This window comes from Myxine glutinosa, chromosome 1, assembly GCF_964187855.1.
Source record: "Myxine glutinosa chromosome 1, kmMyxGlut1.1, whole genome shotgun sequence".
Lineage (NCBI taxonomy): Eukaryota > Metazoa > Chordata > Myxini > Myxiniformes > Myxinidae > Myxine > Myxine glutinosa.
This window is the reverse complement of record NC_136261.1, coordinates 202834203-202850432: the sequence shown is the minus strand read 5'-3', so window position 1 is coordinate 202850432 and position 16230 is coordinate 202834203. Positions and strand designations below refer to the sequence as shown.

Genomic DNA, 16230 nt, shown 5'->3' with positions numbered 1-16230 from the left:
CATAATTATCATTAAAAAATTATACAGGTGGAGTTGCACCTGTGGTTGAAAATTTCCTGTCAATCGGAGCAACGGTTGCAAAGAAAAATCATATTTATTCTGTGCGGACAAACAGACAGACAAACAAACGGACTCAAATGCAATACCCTCTCCTCAGGCGAGGATAATAAATTTGTAAATCAATTTGTGACATCAACGTTATACTGATTCCATAAACAAGTATAAACCAGCCAAAAAGTATCAGCTCAGAAATGTAAATACACAATTTCATACTAATTTGAAACAATAGTTGAAAATACTATTTTGGCTCACTTCCAATTTTGGGTCACTTCCTGAAAAGCAGATGCAGGCTGAAATGGCATGTGAAACAATAAAAAAAGAATACTTGAAAGTTTATGTAAAACACTTTATGGCCTAATTTAAATGAAACAACATTCTTCAATGATACTAAAAAGATTCGCACGCATGTGAGAGGCTCCTTGGGCTATTTGATTATTATTATTCGTGCAAGCATTGCTTGGGGCTTCTCTCAAAAGCGACAGTGCTCATATGTACTCTTGCTCAGAAATGGAAGACCATGTCATAGCAAGCAGGGAGAATAGAAATGTGTCCTTTGGGGCACTGCTTCTATTATGCTGTGCAATGCAAAACCAGTGATGCTAATTCATCTCACAACATGTCAGACAGAGCACTGTTGGGGCAGTACCAACAATGCAAGGGCAACTGTTCAGCAGTTTCCCGTGCACACAATAACCTGGTTGCCATCTAAAGTTTGCTCCCAACATCCAATTTTCACTACCTTTTCCTTCCTCTTCTTCCTATGGTTGAGATTTTTCTCTCAATAATTCTGCTATTGTTGGTTTAAAGAATGTCTAATTTGCTTTGATTCCTGTAAAAAACGAGAGTTGAACTGGAAGGGAAGTATTATTTCTATACACAAAGTCTAGGCTCATGGAAGAGCAGGAAGGTAATATGACTGAGGGAATAAAAGCAACTTATAGACAGTGGGATAACAGGTGTACATAACAAGTAAAGCAATGAATGACGAAAGAAAGAAGGAGAGAGGGTAAGAGACAGACGGACAGATGGAGAGCAAACCTATAGTCCCCTTCGGTGAAACCAGTAGGGAACTAATAAAGGAGAAACCCACCTGTCTACTTACATGGTCAACCACAAGAAGTTCCCTCTGACTGCAGTATACCTTCCCACAGTCTACACACTCACATCCCGCCCTTGAGCCTCCTGTAGGTCCCAGTGCCATAGCCCCAAAGGCTCAGTGTAGAACCAATCTATAAAGGTAGGTAAAGCTTAACCTGCACATATTGTTCTCGAATCTGGAAACTAGAGCAAACCCAGATAATCATGAAGCAATGCCAGATTACCAAGCGTTTGTAAGGCAATGCCTGCAAAGTTTTGTGTGAAGTGATGCAAAAGATTCACAAAGCCTTCCGGGTCTTTTAAGACAGCAGCAAATAGTATATGTCAATATGTCATGTGCAGCATTGAGTAATATCGTTTCTGGTGAAAAAAAAGTATCAAAACGACCTGATATTTACAAAAGACTAGCTGTACCATTTTGTGATAGAAGCATCTTCTTAAGAAATGTGTTTGAGGAGTGAAAGAACGCAAACCCCGAACGCACTTTGGGGTTTGCTGCACGTCAACGTCGTACCGGCAGTTCCTTCTTCCAGTTCATCAGAGCTAAGTTTCAAGGACCACAGGTTGTGTTTTACTGTTTTACTTCCATTCCTGTCTTGCTGGTCGATTTTCATCCAATATTCTGTGCCAAACCGTATCTTGTTGTGTTGAATCGTCAGGTTTGTGCCCCTGGTAAATTCTGGCCTACTGGTGAAGGGCTGGGATAGTCGGGTTGTTGCTTCTCATCACATGGCTTTGTTTTTACTCCTTTCATCCCAAGTATTGTTACTTCTGATCCCTTTGAGCTTAATCCTTTTCCACTCCTCGCTCCTAAATATGCAAACAACAAAAAAACTCTTCTTCACTAAAAAACAAAACCCAATAAAAACATCATCATCATCAGTAACAACTGAACTTTATCTCCCGTGCTCAGTTACTCCTTCATTCCCAATCCGTTCTCCTTTTAATATCCCCGACCTGAATCTTCACTGAAGAAAACGTTTCTTCCTTCAAAAGCTATTAATAACATTTTAAACTAGATGGTATTCATAGAATACTTACCCTGCGCAGTCAACTTGGTGTGAGCCAACTCTTCTGTTTTTGAATGTTTCTTTTTTTAATATCCAATATGGCTGCCAGACCACGTGAGCGATGATGTATATTGGTGTATATGATCCATATGATCCATATGATCCATATGATGATCCATATGGTGTATACACCGATGTATATTCTCTAATATAATTGTTGCATAGATAATGCTCAATAATTTTCAAATTGATCAGACTAAGTGTTGTCCCTGTCAAATTATGACATCATAATTATGGTAACAATGACGTCATCGTTAACAACACCTATTCCCCATATGGACTTATTTACAATGAGCCATGTTTCAATATTTTCCATAGAGCGGTTTTGGAGATATAGAGGTGCAACGTTTTTCAGTTGTTCCAAGATGGCGCCTGTAACACATGACCTATGATGTCATGATTATCATTAAAATATTCTAAAGGAGGAGGCACTCCTATGGTGAAAATTTCGTGTCCATCAGACAAACAGTTGCTGAAAAAAATTAATATTGATCGGATGGATAAGTGTTGTATTTGTCGATTTATGGCATCATAATGAAGGCACCGAAGGCACCAGTTATTCTTTTCCCTTAATATACATCATAGAGTGAGGCACATGTATTGTATAACATGCATTACATATTGATCAGAGCAACAAATATTGATGATTGTACATGTATGCAATAAGACAATCGATCAAATACTCACATTCTACTTTATTGGAGTTACTACATTTAGAGGCAAAATATTTAATTATTTCAGAAGCCCACTCCCCCCCCCCCCTCACTCTTTCTCCACCTCCCTCTGTCCACCTCACTCTCTCACTTTATCCCCCTCCCTTTTCTCACTCTGTCCCCATCTTTCCCCCTCACTCTGTCTCCCCACCCTCCACCTCACTTTGTCCCCTTCCCTTCCCTCACTCTGAACCCACCTTCCTCCCTCACTCTGCCCCTCCCTTCCTTCCCTCTGTTTCCCCTTCCTCCTCTTACTCACTCCACCCTCTCTCAGCTCACTCTCTACTCCTCTCAACCCCCCTCCCCCCTCCCCACATCACACCCGACCAGAAACGGCTATTAAAGTGCATTTTGACTTTTAAAACATCATTAACCGGACAATTTACTTCCCGTTTCTTGAAACCGAGTCTTAAACCATCTTAACGATGATGAAAAATGAAATTAAACATCAAATTTGAGTTAAGATAAAGCTGTGAGAGTCAGAAAGTGCAAGCCTTACAAAAGAGGCCTATGGCAGCAGCACCGGCGGAGGTTGGAGAGGGGGGGAGGGAGGACAGGGGGGCAATGCCTCCACCTTTGTTTTTTTCAGTAGTTTACAATTAAGATAAAAAAACATCCCGTATTTAAACGAGAGTAACAAAGCGAAACGGAACCCAAGTGCGTGGATATCTTCCCCTCTGCCACAGCAGATATCGCGGTATTTGCATGGAGTGACATGATTGGCTGCATCCTTTTTCAAATCAGATTAACAACTTTGAAATTTGTGATTTTTCACAAATGAAGGATTTTCACAAATGAAGCCACTTCGGAACAAAGCTTTTCTGCAATGAGACGGATTAGAAACTGTTTGTGCTCATTCATGGGTGAAGAAAGATATTCTACACTGACTCGTCGTCACATAAAGGTGATTTAACTGTGAAGCTGATTCCAGAGGACATTGTGGACGTTGACGCAAACCGAAGGGAAATACGATTGTACCTACTTTAGTCATGAAGGTAAACACAGTATTTATATTAAGATTAAGACAATGTTTATGTATGAGTATCACCGGGGAGACATGATTCATAAAGTACTCTATTTCTTTTTTTATTCAAGAATTTGTTGTTATGCTAATAGTAATATTGGTGGTAGCTCGTAGACATGTCAAACTAGAAAGCATCTGAAAATGCAAAGCCCGTCCGCATCCGTTTGTATGTCCTATTCTTTGAAGAAGAGGTCGTCCTCTTCTTCTTCCACCTGCACAAAATAATGAAAACAGTTTTAAAAGCAAGACTGAAAGTCGAACAGCGGCGTAGCCGTCGAACAAAAAGACCAAAGGACCTCAGGAAAGTCGAACAAAGGACCTCCATACTTGTTTGATACTTTAGTTGAAGACGATAGTATGACCTGGGTGGAGATACCAGTTAGCAAATAATGTAAGTATGAAATTATTTTGAAGTACTCTAAGTCTCTAAGCTATCTGTCACCATAGAAGTGAGGAGATTGCATTGAGACACTGGTTTATTCTATATGTGGTCAGTTAGTCAACACTAACAAAGTGACATCAGCACCATCCCAACACACACCACTGCGGCCGGAGTGCAAATCCTGCCACCAACCTCCTTGAGAGAGGACCCAGTCAGTTGGTACTCATTTTGAAACATTTATATTTTAAAGCAACATTTTCTTGGGAGCTCTTAACCCTCCAAGTTTCACTCTGGATCTGCTCCTGAGTTTATATGATCTCACTATAAATAACGTTGCAGGTTAGTCGGTCTGCAGCATGTGCAATTCCTCTCCTTATCTGGAATTTACTCTGGTTTGCAAAGATGCACAGATCGAATGGATCTCCTCCTCTACTCGCTGCAATGTACAGCTGTCCATGTGTAAAAACACGACACGTTCGACTGCTTCGACAACATGTTCGGCCTGTTTGGCATATCATACTAAAATATGCAATTTGGCGTCTGTCTGTCGATTTTTGACCGCGATACATTCCCATCGTTACTTATTCAATCTCAACCAAATTTGACAGGACGACTCAGGGTTACACATTGAAGGTTGTAGCGCATTCATTTGCTCCCCTCTCCAAGGGGGGTTTTCTTCCCCAAGCAGGTTTTCCCCACCATTGCTGCCAATGGGGTTGCATGTTGAGGTGTATATCCATATTAAGCTAGCTTTATCGTGACGTTTTTCCAAGGCCATTTATAATAACAAAACGAATAATAATAGCATAATATTAATGTTATTACAAAACAATATTAATACTAATAATGTCCCACATCCCCAAGGGGTTTTTCCTCCTTGAACAAACGCCGTGTCAACGTTTATAAATAACTCATCATTGCGTTTTTGTGGGAGCAACAGCCTCTACTAAAAGTAAAAATATTATAAACTACAAACACATACGATTAGCTTTTTAAACAGTCGCTATTGCTGATTATAATATTAAACAAAGAAATTTGGAGGAATCCCAACATCCGTGAGGTAAGTTTTACTTACAGAAGTGAGGGAAGATCTAGTGTAATCTATATACCCCACAAGGGTTTGGTAAATAACATGACCCTTCCTGCTGCTAAAGTGGAATTTTTCGTAGCGACCTTTTGAAACCCACCAATTAAGGTTTTGTTTTGAAAACCACCAATGAAACCCACTTTCCGGTGCAAGCAGACGCATTTTCTTTCCCTGGCTCGTTGGTGCTGTGTGTAGCAGACAACGAAGACGGAGCCGGCCTGATCGCTTCGCGCTCAGCCGTTGGCGTTAAACAAACTTCGCGCCAAGGTATGTGTTTTTCCACGCACGGACCGCGCCAAGGCATGTTTTCCTGTGCACGGGCCTCTGGGACCCGTTCGAGGATCGACGAGGTTCAAGAGCAACTCAAAGCTGAGTACACAAACACGCATTATTTTCCAGTTATTTTTCCCCTTGTGTCGTTTTACGAGTCCATGTGGAGGGTCCCTCGATTAGGAATTTTAGTTTTACTGTGCATTTTTTTTGTTACCGGCATTCCTTTCATTAAACCCGGGATTGTTACATTTTAATTCCGTGTCGGTTTGAGTTGATTATCATAGTTCGAGGACGTCCAGTGGAAACCGTGCAGGTAAGAGCTTCGCTACCCTCCACTACACCCCCGAGCGTATTAACACCGCCATAGTTGGATTGAACGCATCGGAGTATAAAGCTCGATCGGCCACCCATCACCTTGGAGGATTTTAATCCCCCGGTGAACGCGACAATATTATTATTATTATTATTATTATTACGAAAACAATACTACTGAAATGATACTATTGTATCAAGAAACCTGGGCTTAATTTGTCCGAAGTGGCCTGAAGGTGAGGCATGAAGCCCAAAGCCTATACGTACTGTGTCGTTGGAAGATTCATAACGTCTATGCTTTTGATATTTGATCATTTTAACAATCGGTTTGTTTGTGTCTGTCTCACACTGAATGAAAAACGTAAAGGTAGAGCATGGCAATTGTGATATATGACAGGTTCGACGATATGTTCGGCCTGAATGGCATCGGAGTCAAAATGGCGGAGTGTGGAATGACACCATGTATGTACTAATGACATGTACTCATGACATCAGACATAATCAGATCACCCTGTCATGTGACCAGATCCTCAGCTCTGATTGGTATACGTTTAAGTGGACATACATAAATACATACATACATACTATTATGTCGGTTGGGTAAGCATATCTAGATCTAGGTAGATCTGTATAGGTATCATGCTTCGTCTGTCGTGGGTAGCTAGAACCACCTCGATGTAAATAAGTAGAGGACCTGTCTAGACCGAATGTCGGATTAAGTGTGTACCTGTGATCATACGAGGATGATCCGGTGATAAATAGTTATAGGGAATAAGGATAAGATTCCATTGTATGTGAAACCTCTGTGATCATTCCACTGTCCCTTATGGCAACGCACAACACATACATTAGTTAGCCCCATTAGTGCACACATTAATTAACCCCACTCCGCCACAATAAGACTGACCGAAAAGACCGACAGGAAGCGGCCGCGTATAACGGTGCCATGGGCAGGCAAACATCGTACAAGGCAGGCTGAGGCCACGCCCACCACGCAATGGATGGACACCGAGGGTTTGGTGGGTGGGTCGCACGACTGGTGGGTGGAGACTCGTGAATTGGTAAGAGGCCCGGATGACGTCAGAGCACGCCGAACAAGAGACTTGGAGCGGCGGACATTTTGTCACTTTGGTCCAGACTTTGGTGGTGAACGTTGGCAAGCCGACATTTTGCCCTTCTCGCTCTTGGACTGATCCTGCCCGGATCTCTCTCTTCCCTTTGTCTTCTCGTTTTGGCTCCCCTCCTGTCAGGGCCTTCTTCTGCCCCCTTGCCTTTCTCGCAATTTGACCTGTTCTGGCCCTTTGGACGTTGGGGAGACGGTGGAGCGACGATCGTGCAAACGGGGCCTGCCGGGCAGCGTGCGCTGATGAGCGGAGCGCACGAATGAAGCGGACTGAGGCCTCCTTCCCACCAAGCACATAGCCGCATCCGGACGCGAGTTTTGGGCCTGGACGACAGCAAACGAAGATAAGATGTGCATTCACAAACATAACGTTTTATTTTATTCATTCTCCCATCGTGTGTATTCAAAGTCTGTGTGTAAGAGTGCTCATTAGGGGATTTAGTTATCGTCGCGTCCTTTGTATCGTGTTCCGTAATAAATATTCCTGTTGTACATTTTACCTCCATCTCAGGTTGAGTTATTGATTTTCAGGGTGAAGACTGAGCGGACCGTCAGGTAAGCGCAGCATCCTTCCCCAATCCCCCGGCTCGTGTATCGATCCGCCATTGAATTGGAAACACCTCCTTTAAAGCTCCATTATCCATCCGTGGCATACTCTCAGTGTTAACTGAGCCAGCCACATGACAATACATACATACGGACGGACAAACTGTTCTAGACGGCTTTGCCCCATGGCCTACGCTATAAAAATACAAAATGAAAATTGATGATTTTATGCAGCCTTGACCTTTCATATTTAGATCTAAAAATAATCAGTGTCTAGCTTTCGATTGGTGAACCAATTATGTGACCCAATATGCAAATTCTTAAAATTATAGGTCGATCAGATGAAAATTGACAATTTTATGTGATACTGACTTTTGACCTTTTGACCAAAATTATTAATTTGCCTTCTCCATATTCTCATAATAAAGCTTTGTTGAAAATTTGATGACAAAACTCAAATGGTAAAAAAGTTACGGCCCGGACACACACACACACACACACACACACACACACACACACACACACACACACACACACACACACACACACACACACACACACACACACACACACGCGCACGCGCGCACGCATGCACGCACGCACGCACACACACACACACACACACACACACACACACACACACACACACACACACACGCTGTGCAGCAGACGGGCTAAAAATTAGGCTAAAACAAAAAACAAGGGTGATTAAATAATGAACATAAACAGTATCTCTCATTTCTGGTACACTGTAACTACACTAACAAACGATAATTTTGGAAGTCAGACCCATTATTAATATTACGACCCTGCCCCCCAAAATGGAGAAGTCAAACTACGCCTATGCCGCGGCAGTAGTACGGTAGAGAAATTGTGGGTGGAGGCAGGTGAACTATGCAACCAATGGGTGGAACTCACACGCACACACGGACACACATACGGGCGCACGCACGGCCACACGCATGCTCCTTTTATAGTATAGATGAGGGTGTGAAAGATGATGTATGGAAATAGCTGTGTACTTGTCCAAAACATTTCTATGCTTCTGGCAATTTGTTACCATAATGAAGGGACAAACGCATGTTGTAGGGGAACTCCTTGAAAAATATGATAAAATTCATGAACACCCTGCAACATTTTTTTTCATAACAAAAAGTGCTAATTAACATTGAACAGTCCTCATAGGTTGGTTCCTTTTGCTTAGTTGTAAGAACAGATTGAGGAATACAAAACTGTTTTAATTAGAAAAAATAAGAAGTTCTGAACAAAGTTAGGATTACAAAAAAAAAACCTGGTCAAACAGAACGAGAAAGGTTTTTCCCCGACATTAGTAAAGAATGAGAGGACAAGGACACAGTTTAAAAAGGGAGAATTAAATTATGGGCAAGGGCAAAGGCAAGTCAGGCTATTTCAAGCAATCGTAAACTGTCATCCTTTTGCTTTTGCAGGACCATACATTTAGATTTTAGAAACTGTTGCTTGGTAGTACAGTCGTGTGCATAGTCTACTGAACTCACAATACTGATCTCAAGTATTCTGACCACGTGGAAGCCCAGAATGCCCCGAGCAGTATAAACAACTATGACAATGTGGGACCATTTCCTGTGTATGTCCATTTTGACACTATTTAAATTCTCAATAGCAGGGAAGAAAGGACCTCCATACTTAGCACAACATAATAACAGATTGTAACGGTCGTGCGTTTTGAACGGCGGTCATGCCGCCTGGCGGATATGAGATCAAAAGATCTCCACATCCGGAGGATTGAATTGGTGCGAATCGGCATTTCAGAACACACGGCCACGGCGAATGTGCTGACAAGATTGGCCGAGTGAGCCTGTCAGTGATCTGTGCTTGTAGCGTTGTCAAGCAAACCCTACCTGCCCATCTAATGGGTTATATAAGCCAATTTTGGTAAGCATAATGGAGCCCGCTCACAATGATCACACTCGGTTTCCTCAAAACGGGAATATTTATTAACAAGGAGAAAAATGGAAGGGAAGGAGGTAGCAGCCTCATTGAGCTCAATCAAGTGCATATAATGACAACTGTAGGATTGGTCAAATGTGTAGAAAGTGCAACAGATTACCAAGTGCAATATGTAAGCAAACACGAAGACAACAAATCAGAGAAGGTATCCATAACCCACCCAGAAAAAAATTTCTAAAGAAGGAAAAGGAAGATTTCACACAAGAAATCACAGCAATGAGCATAGCCCCAACAATTGTATAAAAGAAGAAAGAAAAATATGTAATGAAATATCAACAGATATACACTGACAACTGGGAAAACGATAAAAGAGTTGGACAGATTGGGAGTAGACAAAGAAGGCTCTTTGGAATGACGAGCCACCTCCTACCAGGATGTTAAAAAAAAAAACATGTAAGAACAGCTGTACACCCAAAGGCACAACAAGGTACAGTGCGCGTTCAGAAAGTATTCACACCCCTTGACCTTTTTCACATTTTGTTGTGTTACAGTCTGAATAAAAAATGGATTAAAATGAATTTTTTTTGGTCACTGATCTACATATAATACCCCATAATGTCAAAGTGCATTTTTTTCTTCATTTTCTGGAGTTGGGGAGTTGGGGAGTCAAGTCCAGATTCCTCCTTGCAGATTTGCTCAAGCTCTGTCAAGTTGGATGGGGGGTTGGGGGGGGGGGGGTTGTTGGTGAACAGCAATCTTCAAGTCTTTCCCCAGATTCTCAATGGGATTTTCTTTGGCTGGGCCACTCAAGGACTCTCACATTCTTGTTCTGAAGCCAATCCAGAGTTGCTTTTGCTGTATGCTTGGGATTATTGTCCTGTTGCAACATAAATCTTCAGTTCAGTCTCAGGTCGATTGCACTCTGAAGCAGGTTCTCCTCAAGGACTTGCCTGTATTTGGCTATATTCATTGTTCCCTCCATCCTTACAAGTCTCCCAGTCCCTGCCGCTGAAATGCATCCCCATAGCATGATGCTGCTACCACCATGCTTCATGGTAGGGTGGTGTTATATGGATGATGAGCTGCGATATGTTTCCACTAGATGTAGCACTTTGCATTCAGGTCAAAGAGGTCAATTTTTGTCTCATCAGATGACATAATCTTTTGCCTCATACTCTCAGAGTCTTTCACATGCCTTTTTGCAAACTCCAGGTGTGCTATCATGTGCCTTTTTCTTAGGAGTGGCTTCCGTCTGGCCACTCTCCAATGAAGCCTAGATTTATGAAGCGACTACGTGGCCATGAAACCTCGAGACTGTTGTCCTTCCAGCAGGTTCTACCATCTCAATCAAGGAACTATGTAGTTCAGTCAGAATTGTCATTGGGTTCTTCGTCACCTCCTTGACCAAGGTCTTTCTTGCCCGGTTGCTCAATTTGGTCACACGGCCAGCTCTGGGAAGAGTCTGGGTAGTTCCATATTCTTTCCATTTCCTAATGATTTAGCTCACTGTGCTATTGGGAACTTTTACCACTCTAGAAATTGTTTTATACCCTTGTCCAGATCTGTGCCTCCTCACAACTCTATCTCGTTCTATGGACACGGAGTTCTATGGACAGTTCTTTGGACTTCATTGTTGAGTTTCTGCGCTGACATGCACTGTTAACTGTGGGGCCTTGTACATATAGAAAGGGGTGTTTCTTTTGAAATCATGTCCAATCAATAAAATTGGCCACAGGTGCAGTCCAATTAAGTTGTGGATATATCTCAAGGATAATCAAAGGAAATTAGATACACCTGAGCTCAATTTGGAGTGTTATGGCAAAGGGGTTGAATACTTATTGATCCAAGACATTTCAGATTTTCATTTTTAATTATTTTGCAAACATGTCTAAAAAAAAAAACATTTCACTTTGACATTATAATGTGTAGATCAGTGACAAAAAAAATCTCAATTTAATACATTTTAAATTCAGGCTGTAACACACAAAATGTGAAAAAAGTCAAGGGGTGTGAATACTTTATGAAGGCGCTGTATGTTGAGTAATCCACTGGTACATCTGCAAAAGTCTCAATATTTCAGTTCCAGAAACTAATTATCCAAACACGTATAACCCAATGATCCCATCAAACGTGACCATAGAAAACAAAGCATTGTGACAGGATATAGTACTGAGTTACAAAAAAGAAAAGAAGGCATTGCTAATTGAGGTGTCAGTCCGCAGTGCTTTTGGCCTAAACAATGCAGAAATCAAGAAAATGACCATATATATACCAAGCCCTCAAAAATGAACTGAAAAGATCCTTGAAGTTGAAGAGTGCCAAAATTGTTCCAGTGATTATTGGAGCAACGGGAATGACAAACAAAGCCTTACGGATATCTTAACACCATCCCTGGGAATATGACGACAAATGAACTGCAGTTTGAAGCTGTCTGAGGCTCAGTGATGATCCTCAAAAGAGCCCTCAGGGAAAAAAACTTTGAGAACAAGAAAACTTCACAAACTGGTCCATGAATCATGATCCCTTACTGGAACAGAAGTGGATACTTTGAAACCTGTGAGGACGCCATTCCACTTTATGAAACCCGCATATGGAGATAACAACCAACACACACACACACACACACACACACACACACCTTCTCCCCCATCCCCCAAAAGGTACACCCATATACCTTTTAGCTTGGATCCACTAACTGCTGTGCTCGCCTTCAGATCAACCCCGAGTTCAACCTCCATTCTAGCTTCGCCAGCTTCTGTGCACATGTTTACATCAGACCAAACAGCAACTCAAGATTGGGTGGTAACAACTAAGCGGGTGAGCAAAAGGTGTGATTGGTGCTCACATCTTACCTAGCCACCAAGTAAATAAGGGCACATATTTTCATTTACTCCCTCGCTGCCTCCTGGGTGAGCCAGAGGTACTTCCCACCATATAGTACCATGGTTTAAGGGGCTTTTCACAGAAATAAACTTTTATTTGAAAGTAGGTATTGCTTGTTAAAAAGTGCCCTTTTTTGGAACACAAAAGTTCCCTATTCCAGGAAACGAAATCCACAATTGGTGTCCATCGCATTCCTTTGTAGTAACCAGAACTTCATTTAAGAGGAGTGTAACACACAACTTGTCTTTATATTGAAAAGTAACAAACTGTACAAGTAATTTACAGTAAAACAACTACGTATGTGCAGCCACCCCCAATTGAACTCGCTATGGACTGCAGTGTAGCTATTGTTAAACTCGTGCTCGTTCAGTGCAATAACTTTGTCCACTCTGGAGTGTGAGAGAGTGCTGCAAGTTGTTGCTTTCTTCTCCATTAAAGCAAGTCATATAATAAGTAGGTGAACACATGGTACTTTGCACAGATGGTCCATGTAGATATTGGCCCATGTGGACCGAAGGAAAGGAAAACTATATTCGATAAACTTTTATTTTATTAATTTTCAGCACTACAATGAAATGAATGAATGAATGAATGAATGATCGTTTTAAGGCCATTTTCCCTGCTGGAGCAGGGGTTAGCCTTGCGGGCCCCATGACAATCATGGTTCCCTGTTTGAGGCAATGTTTTTATGGCCGGATGCCCTTCCTGACGCCAACCCTTGGTCACGCTCTTACCGCAGGGATACGGTGTACACACCGTGATCATTCATCCCAGCAAGCTGGTACTCAATTTGCCGACCTCGGAAGGATGACAGGCTGAGTCAACCCCCCTGGCGTTAATTCAGCGATCGGCCGGGATTCGAACCCAGGATCCTAGGATCCCAAGCCAGCACCCTAACCGCTAAGCCAACACCAGGGCCAACACCCAGAGCCAGGGCCAACACCAGCACTACAATTTAATGAATTGACGTAAAATTTATCACTATTGTTATTATTAATATTATTATTACTAGGACGTGCCCGTACGTGGGTGCCCGTACGTGCGTGCAAAAAAACATGCGTGCAAACAACAACAACAAAAAAAAACTTTGAAACCACGTGGCAGTAACGACCACAGAACCCCCCCCCCCTCTATTTACATGAAATGGTTTGGTCCATTCGCAACGACCACAGAACCCCCCCCTCTATTTACATGAAATGGTTTGGTTCATTCGCAAAGCCAAAGCGAACGGCGAACGGCTAAATCGCCATAGCTCGGTAACTACTTGTCCGATTAATATGAAACCTTGAAAAGGCACATCCTCGGGTCCCCAGCAATATACCTGGCAAGTTTCAAGTATATCGGACCCGTGGTTGTCGAGAAACAGCGGTCACAGACAAACACACAGACACACAGACATACAGAGATTACTGGAATTATAGATAGACTAGGACGTGCCCGTACGTGGGTGCCGGTTCCTTGCCAAAAAAAAAAAAAAAAAAATTTGTGTAGGGGTGTGTGTGTGTAAACATCCTAGGGCGTGCCCGTACGTGGGTGCAAAAAAACATGCGTGCAAACAACAACAACAAAAAAAAACTTTGAAACCACGTGGCAGTAACGACCACAGAACCCCCCCCCCCCTCTATTTACATGAATGGTTTGGTCCATTCGCAACGACCACAGAACCCCCCCCCCCCCCTCTATTTACATGAAATGGTTTGGTCCATTCGCAAAGCCAAAGCGAACGGCGAACGGCTAAATCGCCATAGCTCGGTAACTACTTCTCCGATTAATATGAAACCTTGAAAAGGCACATCCTCGGGTCCCCAGCAATATACCTGGCAAGTTTCAAGTATATCGGACCCGTGGTTGTCGAGAAACAGCGGTCACAGACAAACACACAGACATACAGAGATTACTGGAATTATAGATAGATGGTAGACAAAGACAAGGCTCGTGGAAGAGTTAGAACAAAGCACGGATCAAGATACAACAGAACAAAAAGCAGAATGAGAGGGGGAAACACCAACAGCAGGACTGAGGGACAAAATAGATGGAGAACGACAAACAGGGGATTCGGGAAAGAATGAGGAGAAAGGGAGAATGCAGAGGGTGGACGAGATTGAACCAGAAGCAAACTCTCAGGAAGGAAAAACTGGAAACTTCGAAAGAACTGGGCTAGCTAGGGCAGGGTTCACTGGGGTAGAAAAGATAATAGCTTTGGATGGGGAATGATCTGAGATGGTGGTGAACAAGTGTCTTGAATACTTGGAGGGAATAATGTGATTTAAGAGACTGTAGAAGTTTGTTTCCACAGGTGGAAAAAGAGGAACGAATGAGTGGTGAGCAGTGATTCTGCATTTTGGGTGATTAACCAGAAGGGGGTTGCTGTGCACCCAGCAGAAACCTGGAAGGGGGAGGGGGAAAGGTGGGGGGAAAGGGGGAGGGGGTGGGGTGGAAGGGGGAAGGGGGGAGAGTGGGTGGGGTAGAAGGGGAAAGGCACAGACAGGGCAGATGGTGTAGGACCAGAGAGGAGGCGGCAGAAGACAGAGAAATCAACGACTGGTCTGCGAATGGGTAAGTGATAGGCCCATAAATTCAGCTTCATCGCAGGAGATTCCAATGATCTTGAAGGCCTTCTAGGAAGTTGAGCAAGATGTGAGGCAGGGGTGCCAGTCCAGAGAGGAGAGCAGTATTCCATCACACTGCGGGTGAAGACCTTGTAGGTGGAAAAGAGTTCAGGTGTGCTAAGGAAGGACTTTCCATGATGGAGGATGCCCAGTCGGCAGTTGGCTTTGGAGGCCACCTTTGAAATGTGGTTTACCTAAAAAGGACCATGGCTGATCAGTGAGACCCAAGAGTCTGAGTGACTGAACTCCTTCAAGAGGATTGCTAAGAAAGTTGATGGGAGGGTTTGCTTTATGGTCCTCTAAGAAAGAAAGGGTAAGAGTGTGAGATTTGTCAGGATTCAAAGAGCGCCAAAACCAAGAGAGACATATTCCAAGTGTTTGAGCAGCTTGTGGGTTTGGCAAGGCCTGGAGAGGGGGGTGAGGGATGTCACAACAGAGAGAGGAATAATCAGCAAATGAATAAGGAGGATTTTTCAGACAGTCAAGGAGATTGTTGATGAAGATTAGGTATAGGATGGAGCCAAGAACACTGCTTTGGGCCACTCCAGCATTGAGATGGAGAGGAAATGAAAGGATTCTGTTGAGAGACACACATTGGCTACAGGATTAGAGGAAGACAGTAGCCTAAGAGTGGTGTTGACCTTGGATGTCATATACAGTCTTCAGAAGGAGCTAAGCATGCATCTTTTCTGCTAGTAATTGGCACAGCCTGGCTCGCTCTTCTTGAGTTGGAATTACATCATTCTCACAGAGGCATTCTTCGAACGAGTCACAGTCTTTGCAGTGAAACAATGCAACCCATAGTGTCTGTTCCTGTCAATAGAAAGCCTGCACGAAGCGGCCATCTTCTAAGTTGAGCTGCGCATCCATGATTATGTACAGGTATAGATTCAATGTGTCATCTGCCTCTGCCGTCTTTGTGATCTGGATGGTAATCCCCTCAGAGGCATTCTCAACCCGCTTCCCGCTGCCGTACAACTCATCATCATCAGTTGCACATAGGTCCAGCCACAGTGTGTACTTGGTGGTGAGATACTCACGAAGGGTTAAATCTGCAATGTTAAAGCATTTTCCCACCATTGTGGCCAGGGGATGGTGTTTTTTCCCCCACAATTCCTGCA

At 43.0% G+C, this 16230-nt stretch overlaps 1 protein-coding gene across 7 annotated transcripts in view; it reads right to left on the bottom strand.

Annotated features, from left to right (window-relative positions):
- The window catches only part of LOC137433361 (cell adhesion molecule 2), a 372982-nt gene that overhangs the window by 64065 nt on the left and 292687 nt on the right, over positions 1-16230 (bottom strand). For 3 of the 7 annotated variants that reach the window (XM_068125694.2, XM_068125699.2, XM_068125711.2), the window contains exon 8: positions 12292-12372. The exons of the other annotated variants lie outside the window; for them this stretch is intronic. In XM_068125694.2, coding sequence (XP_067981795.1) covers positions 12292-12372 — 81 coding nt within the window. The remainder of the gene's footprint in view (positions 1-12291; positions 12373-16230) is intronic. 7 annotated transcript variants of the gene reach the window in all.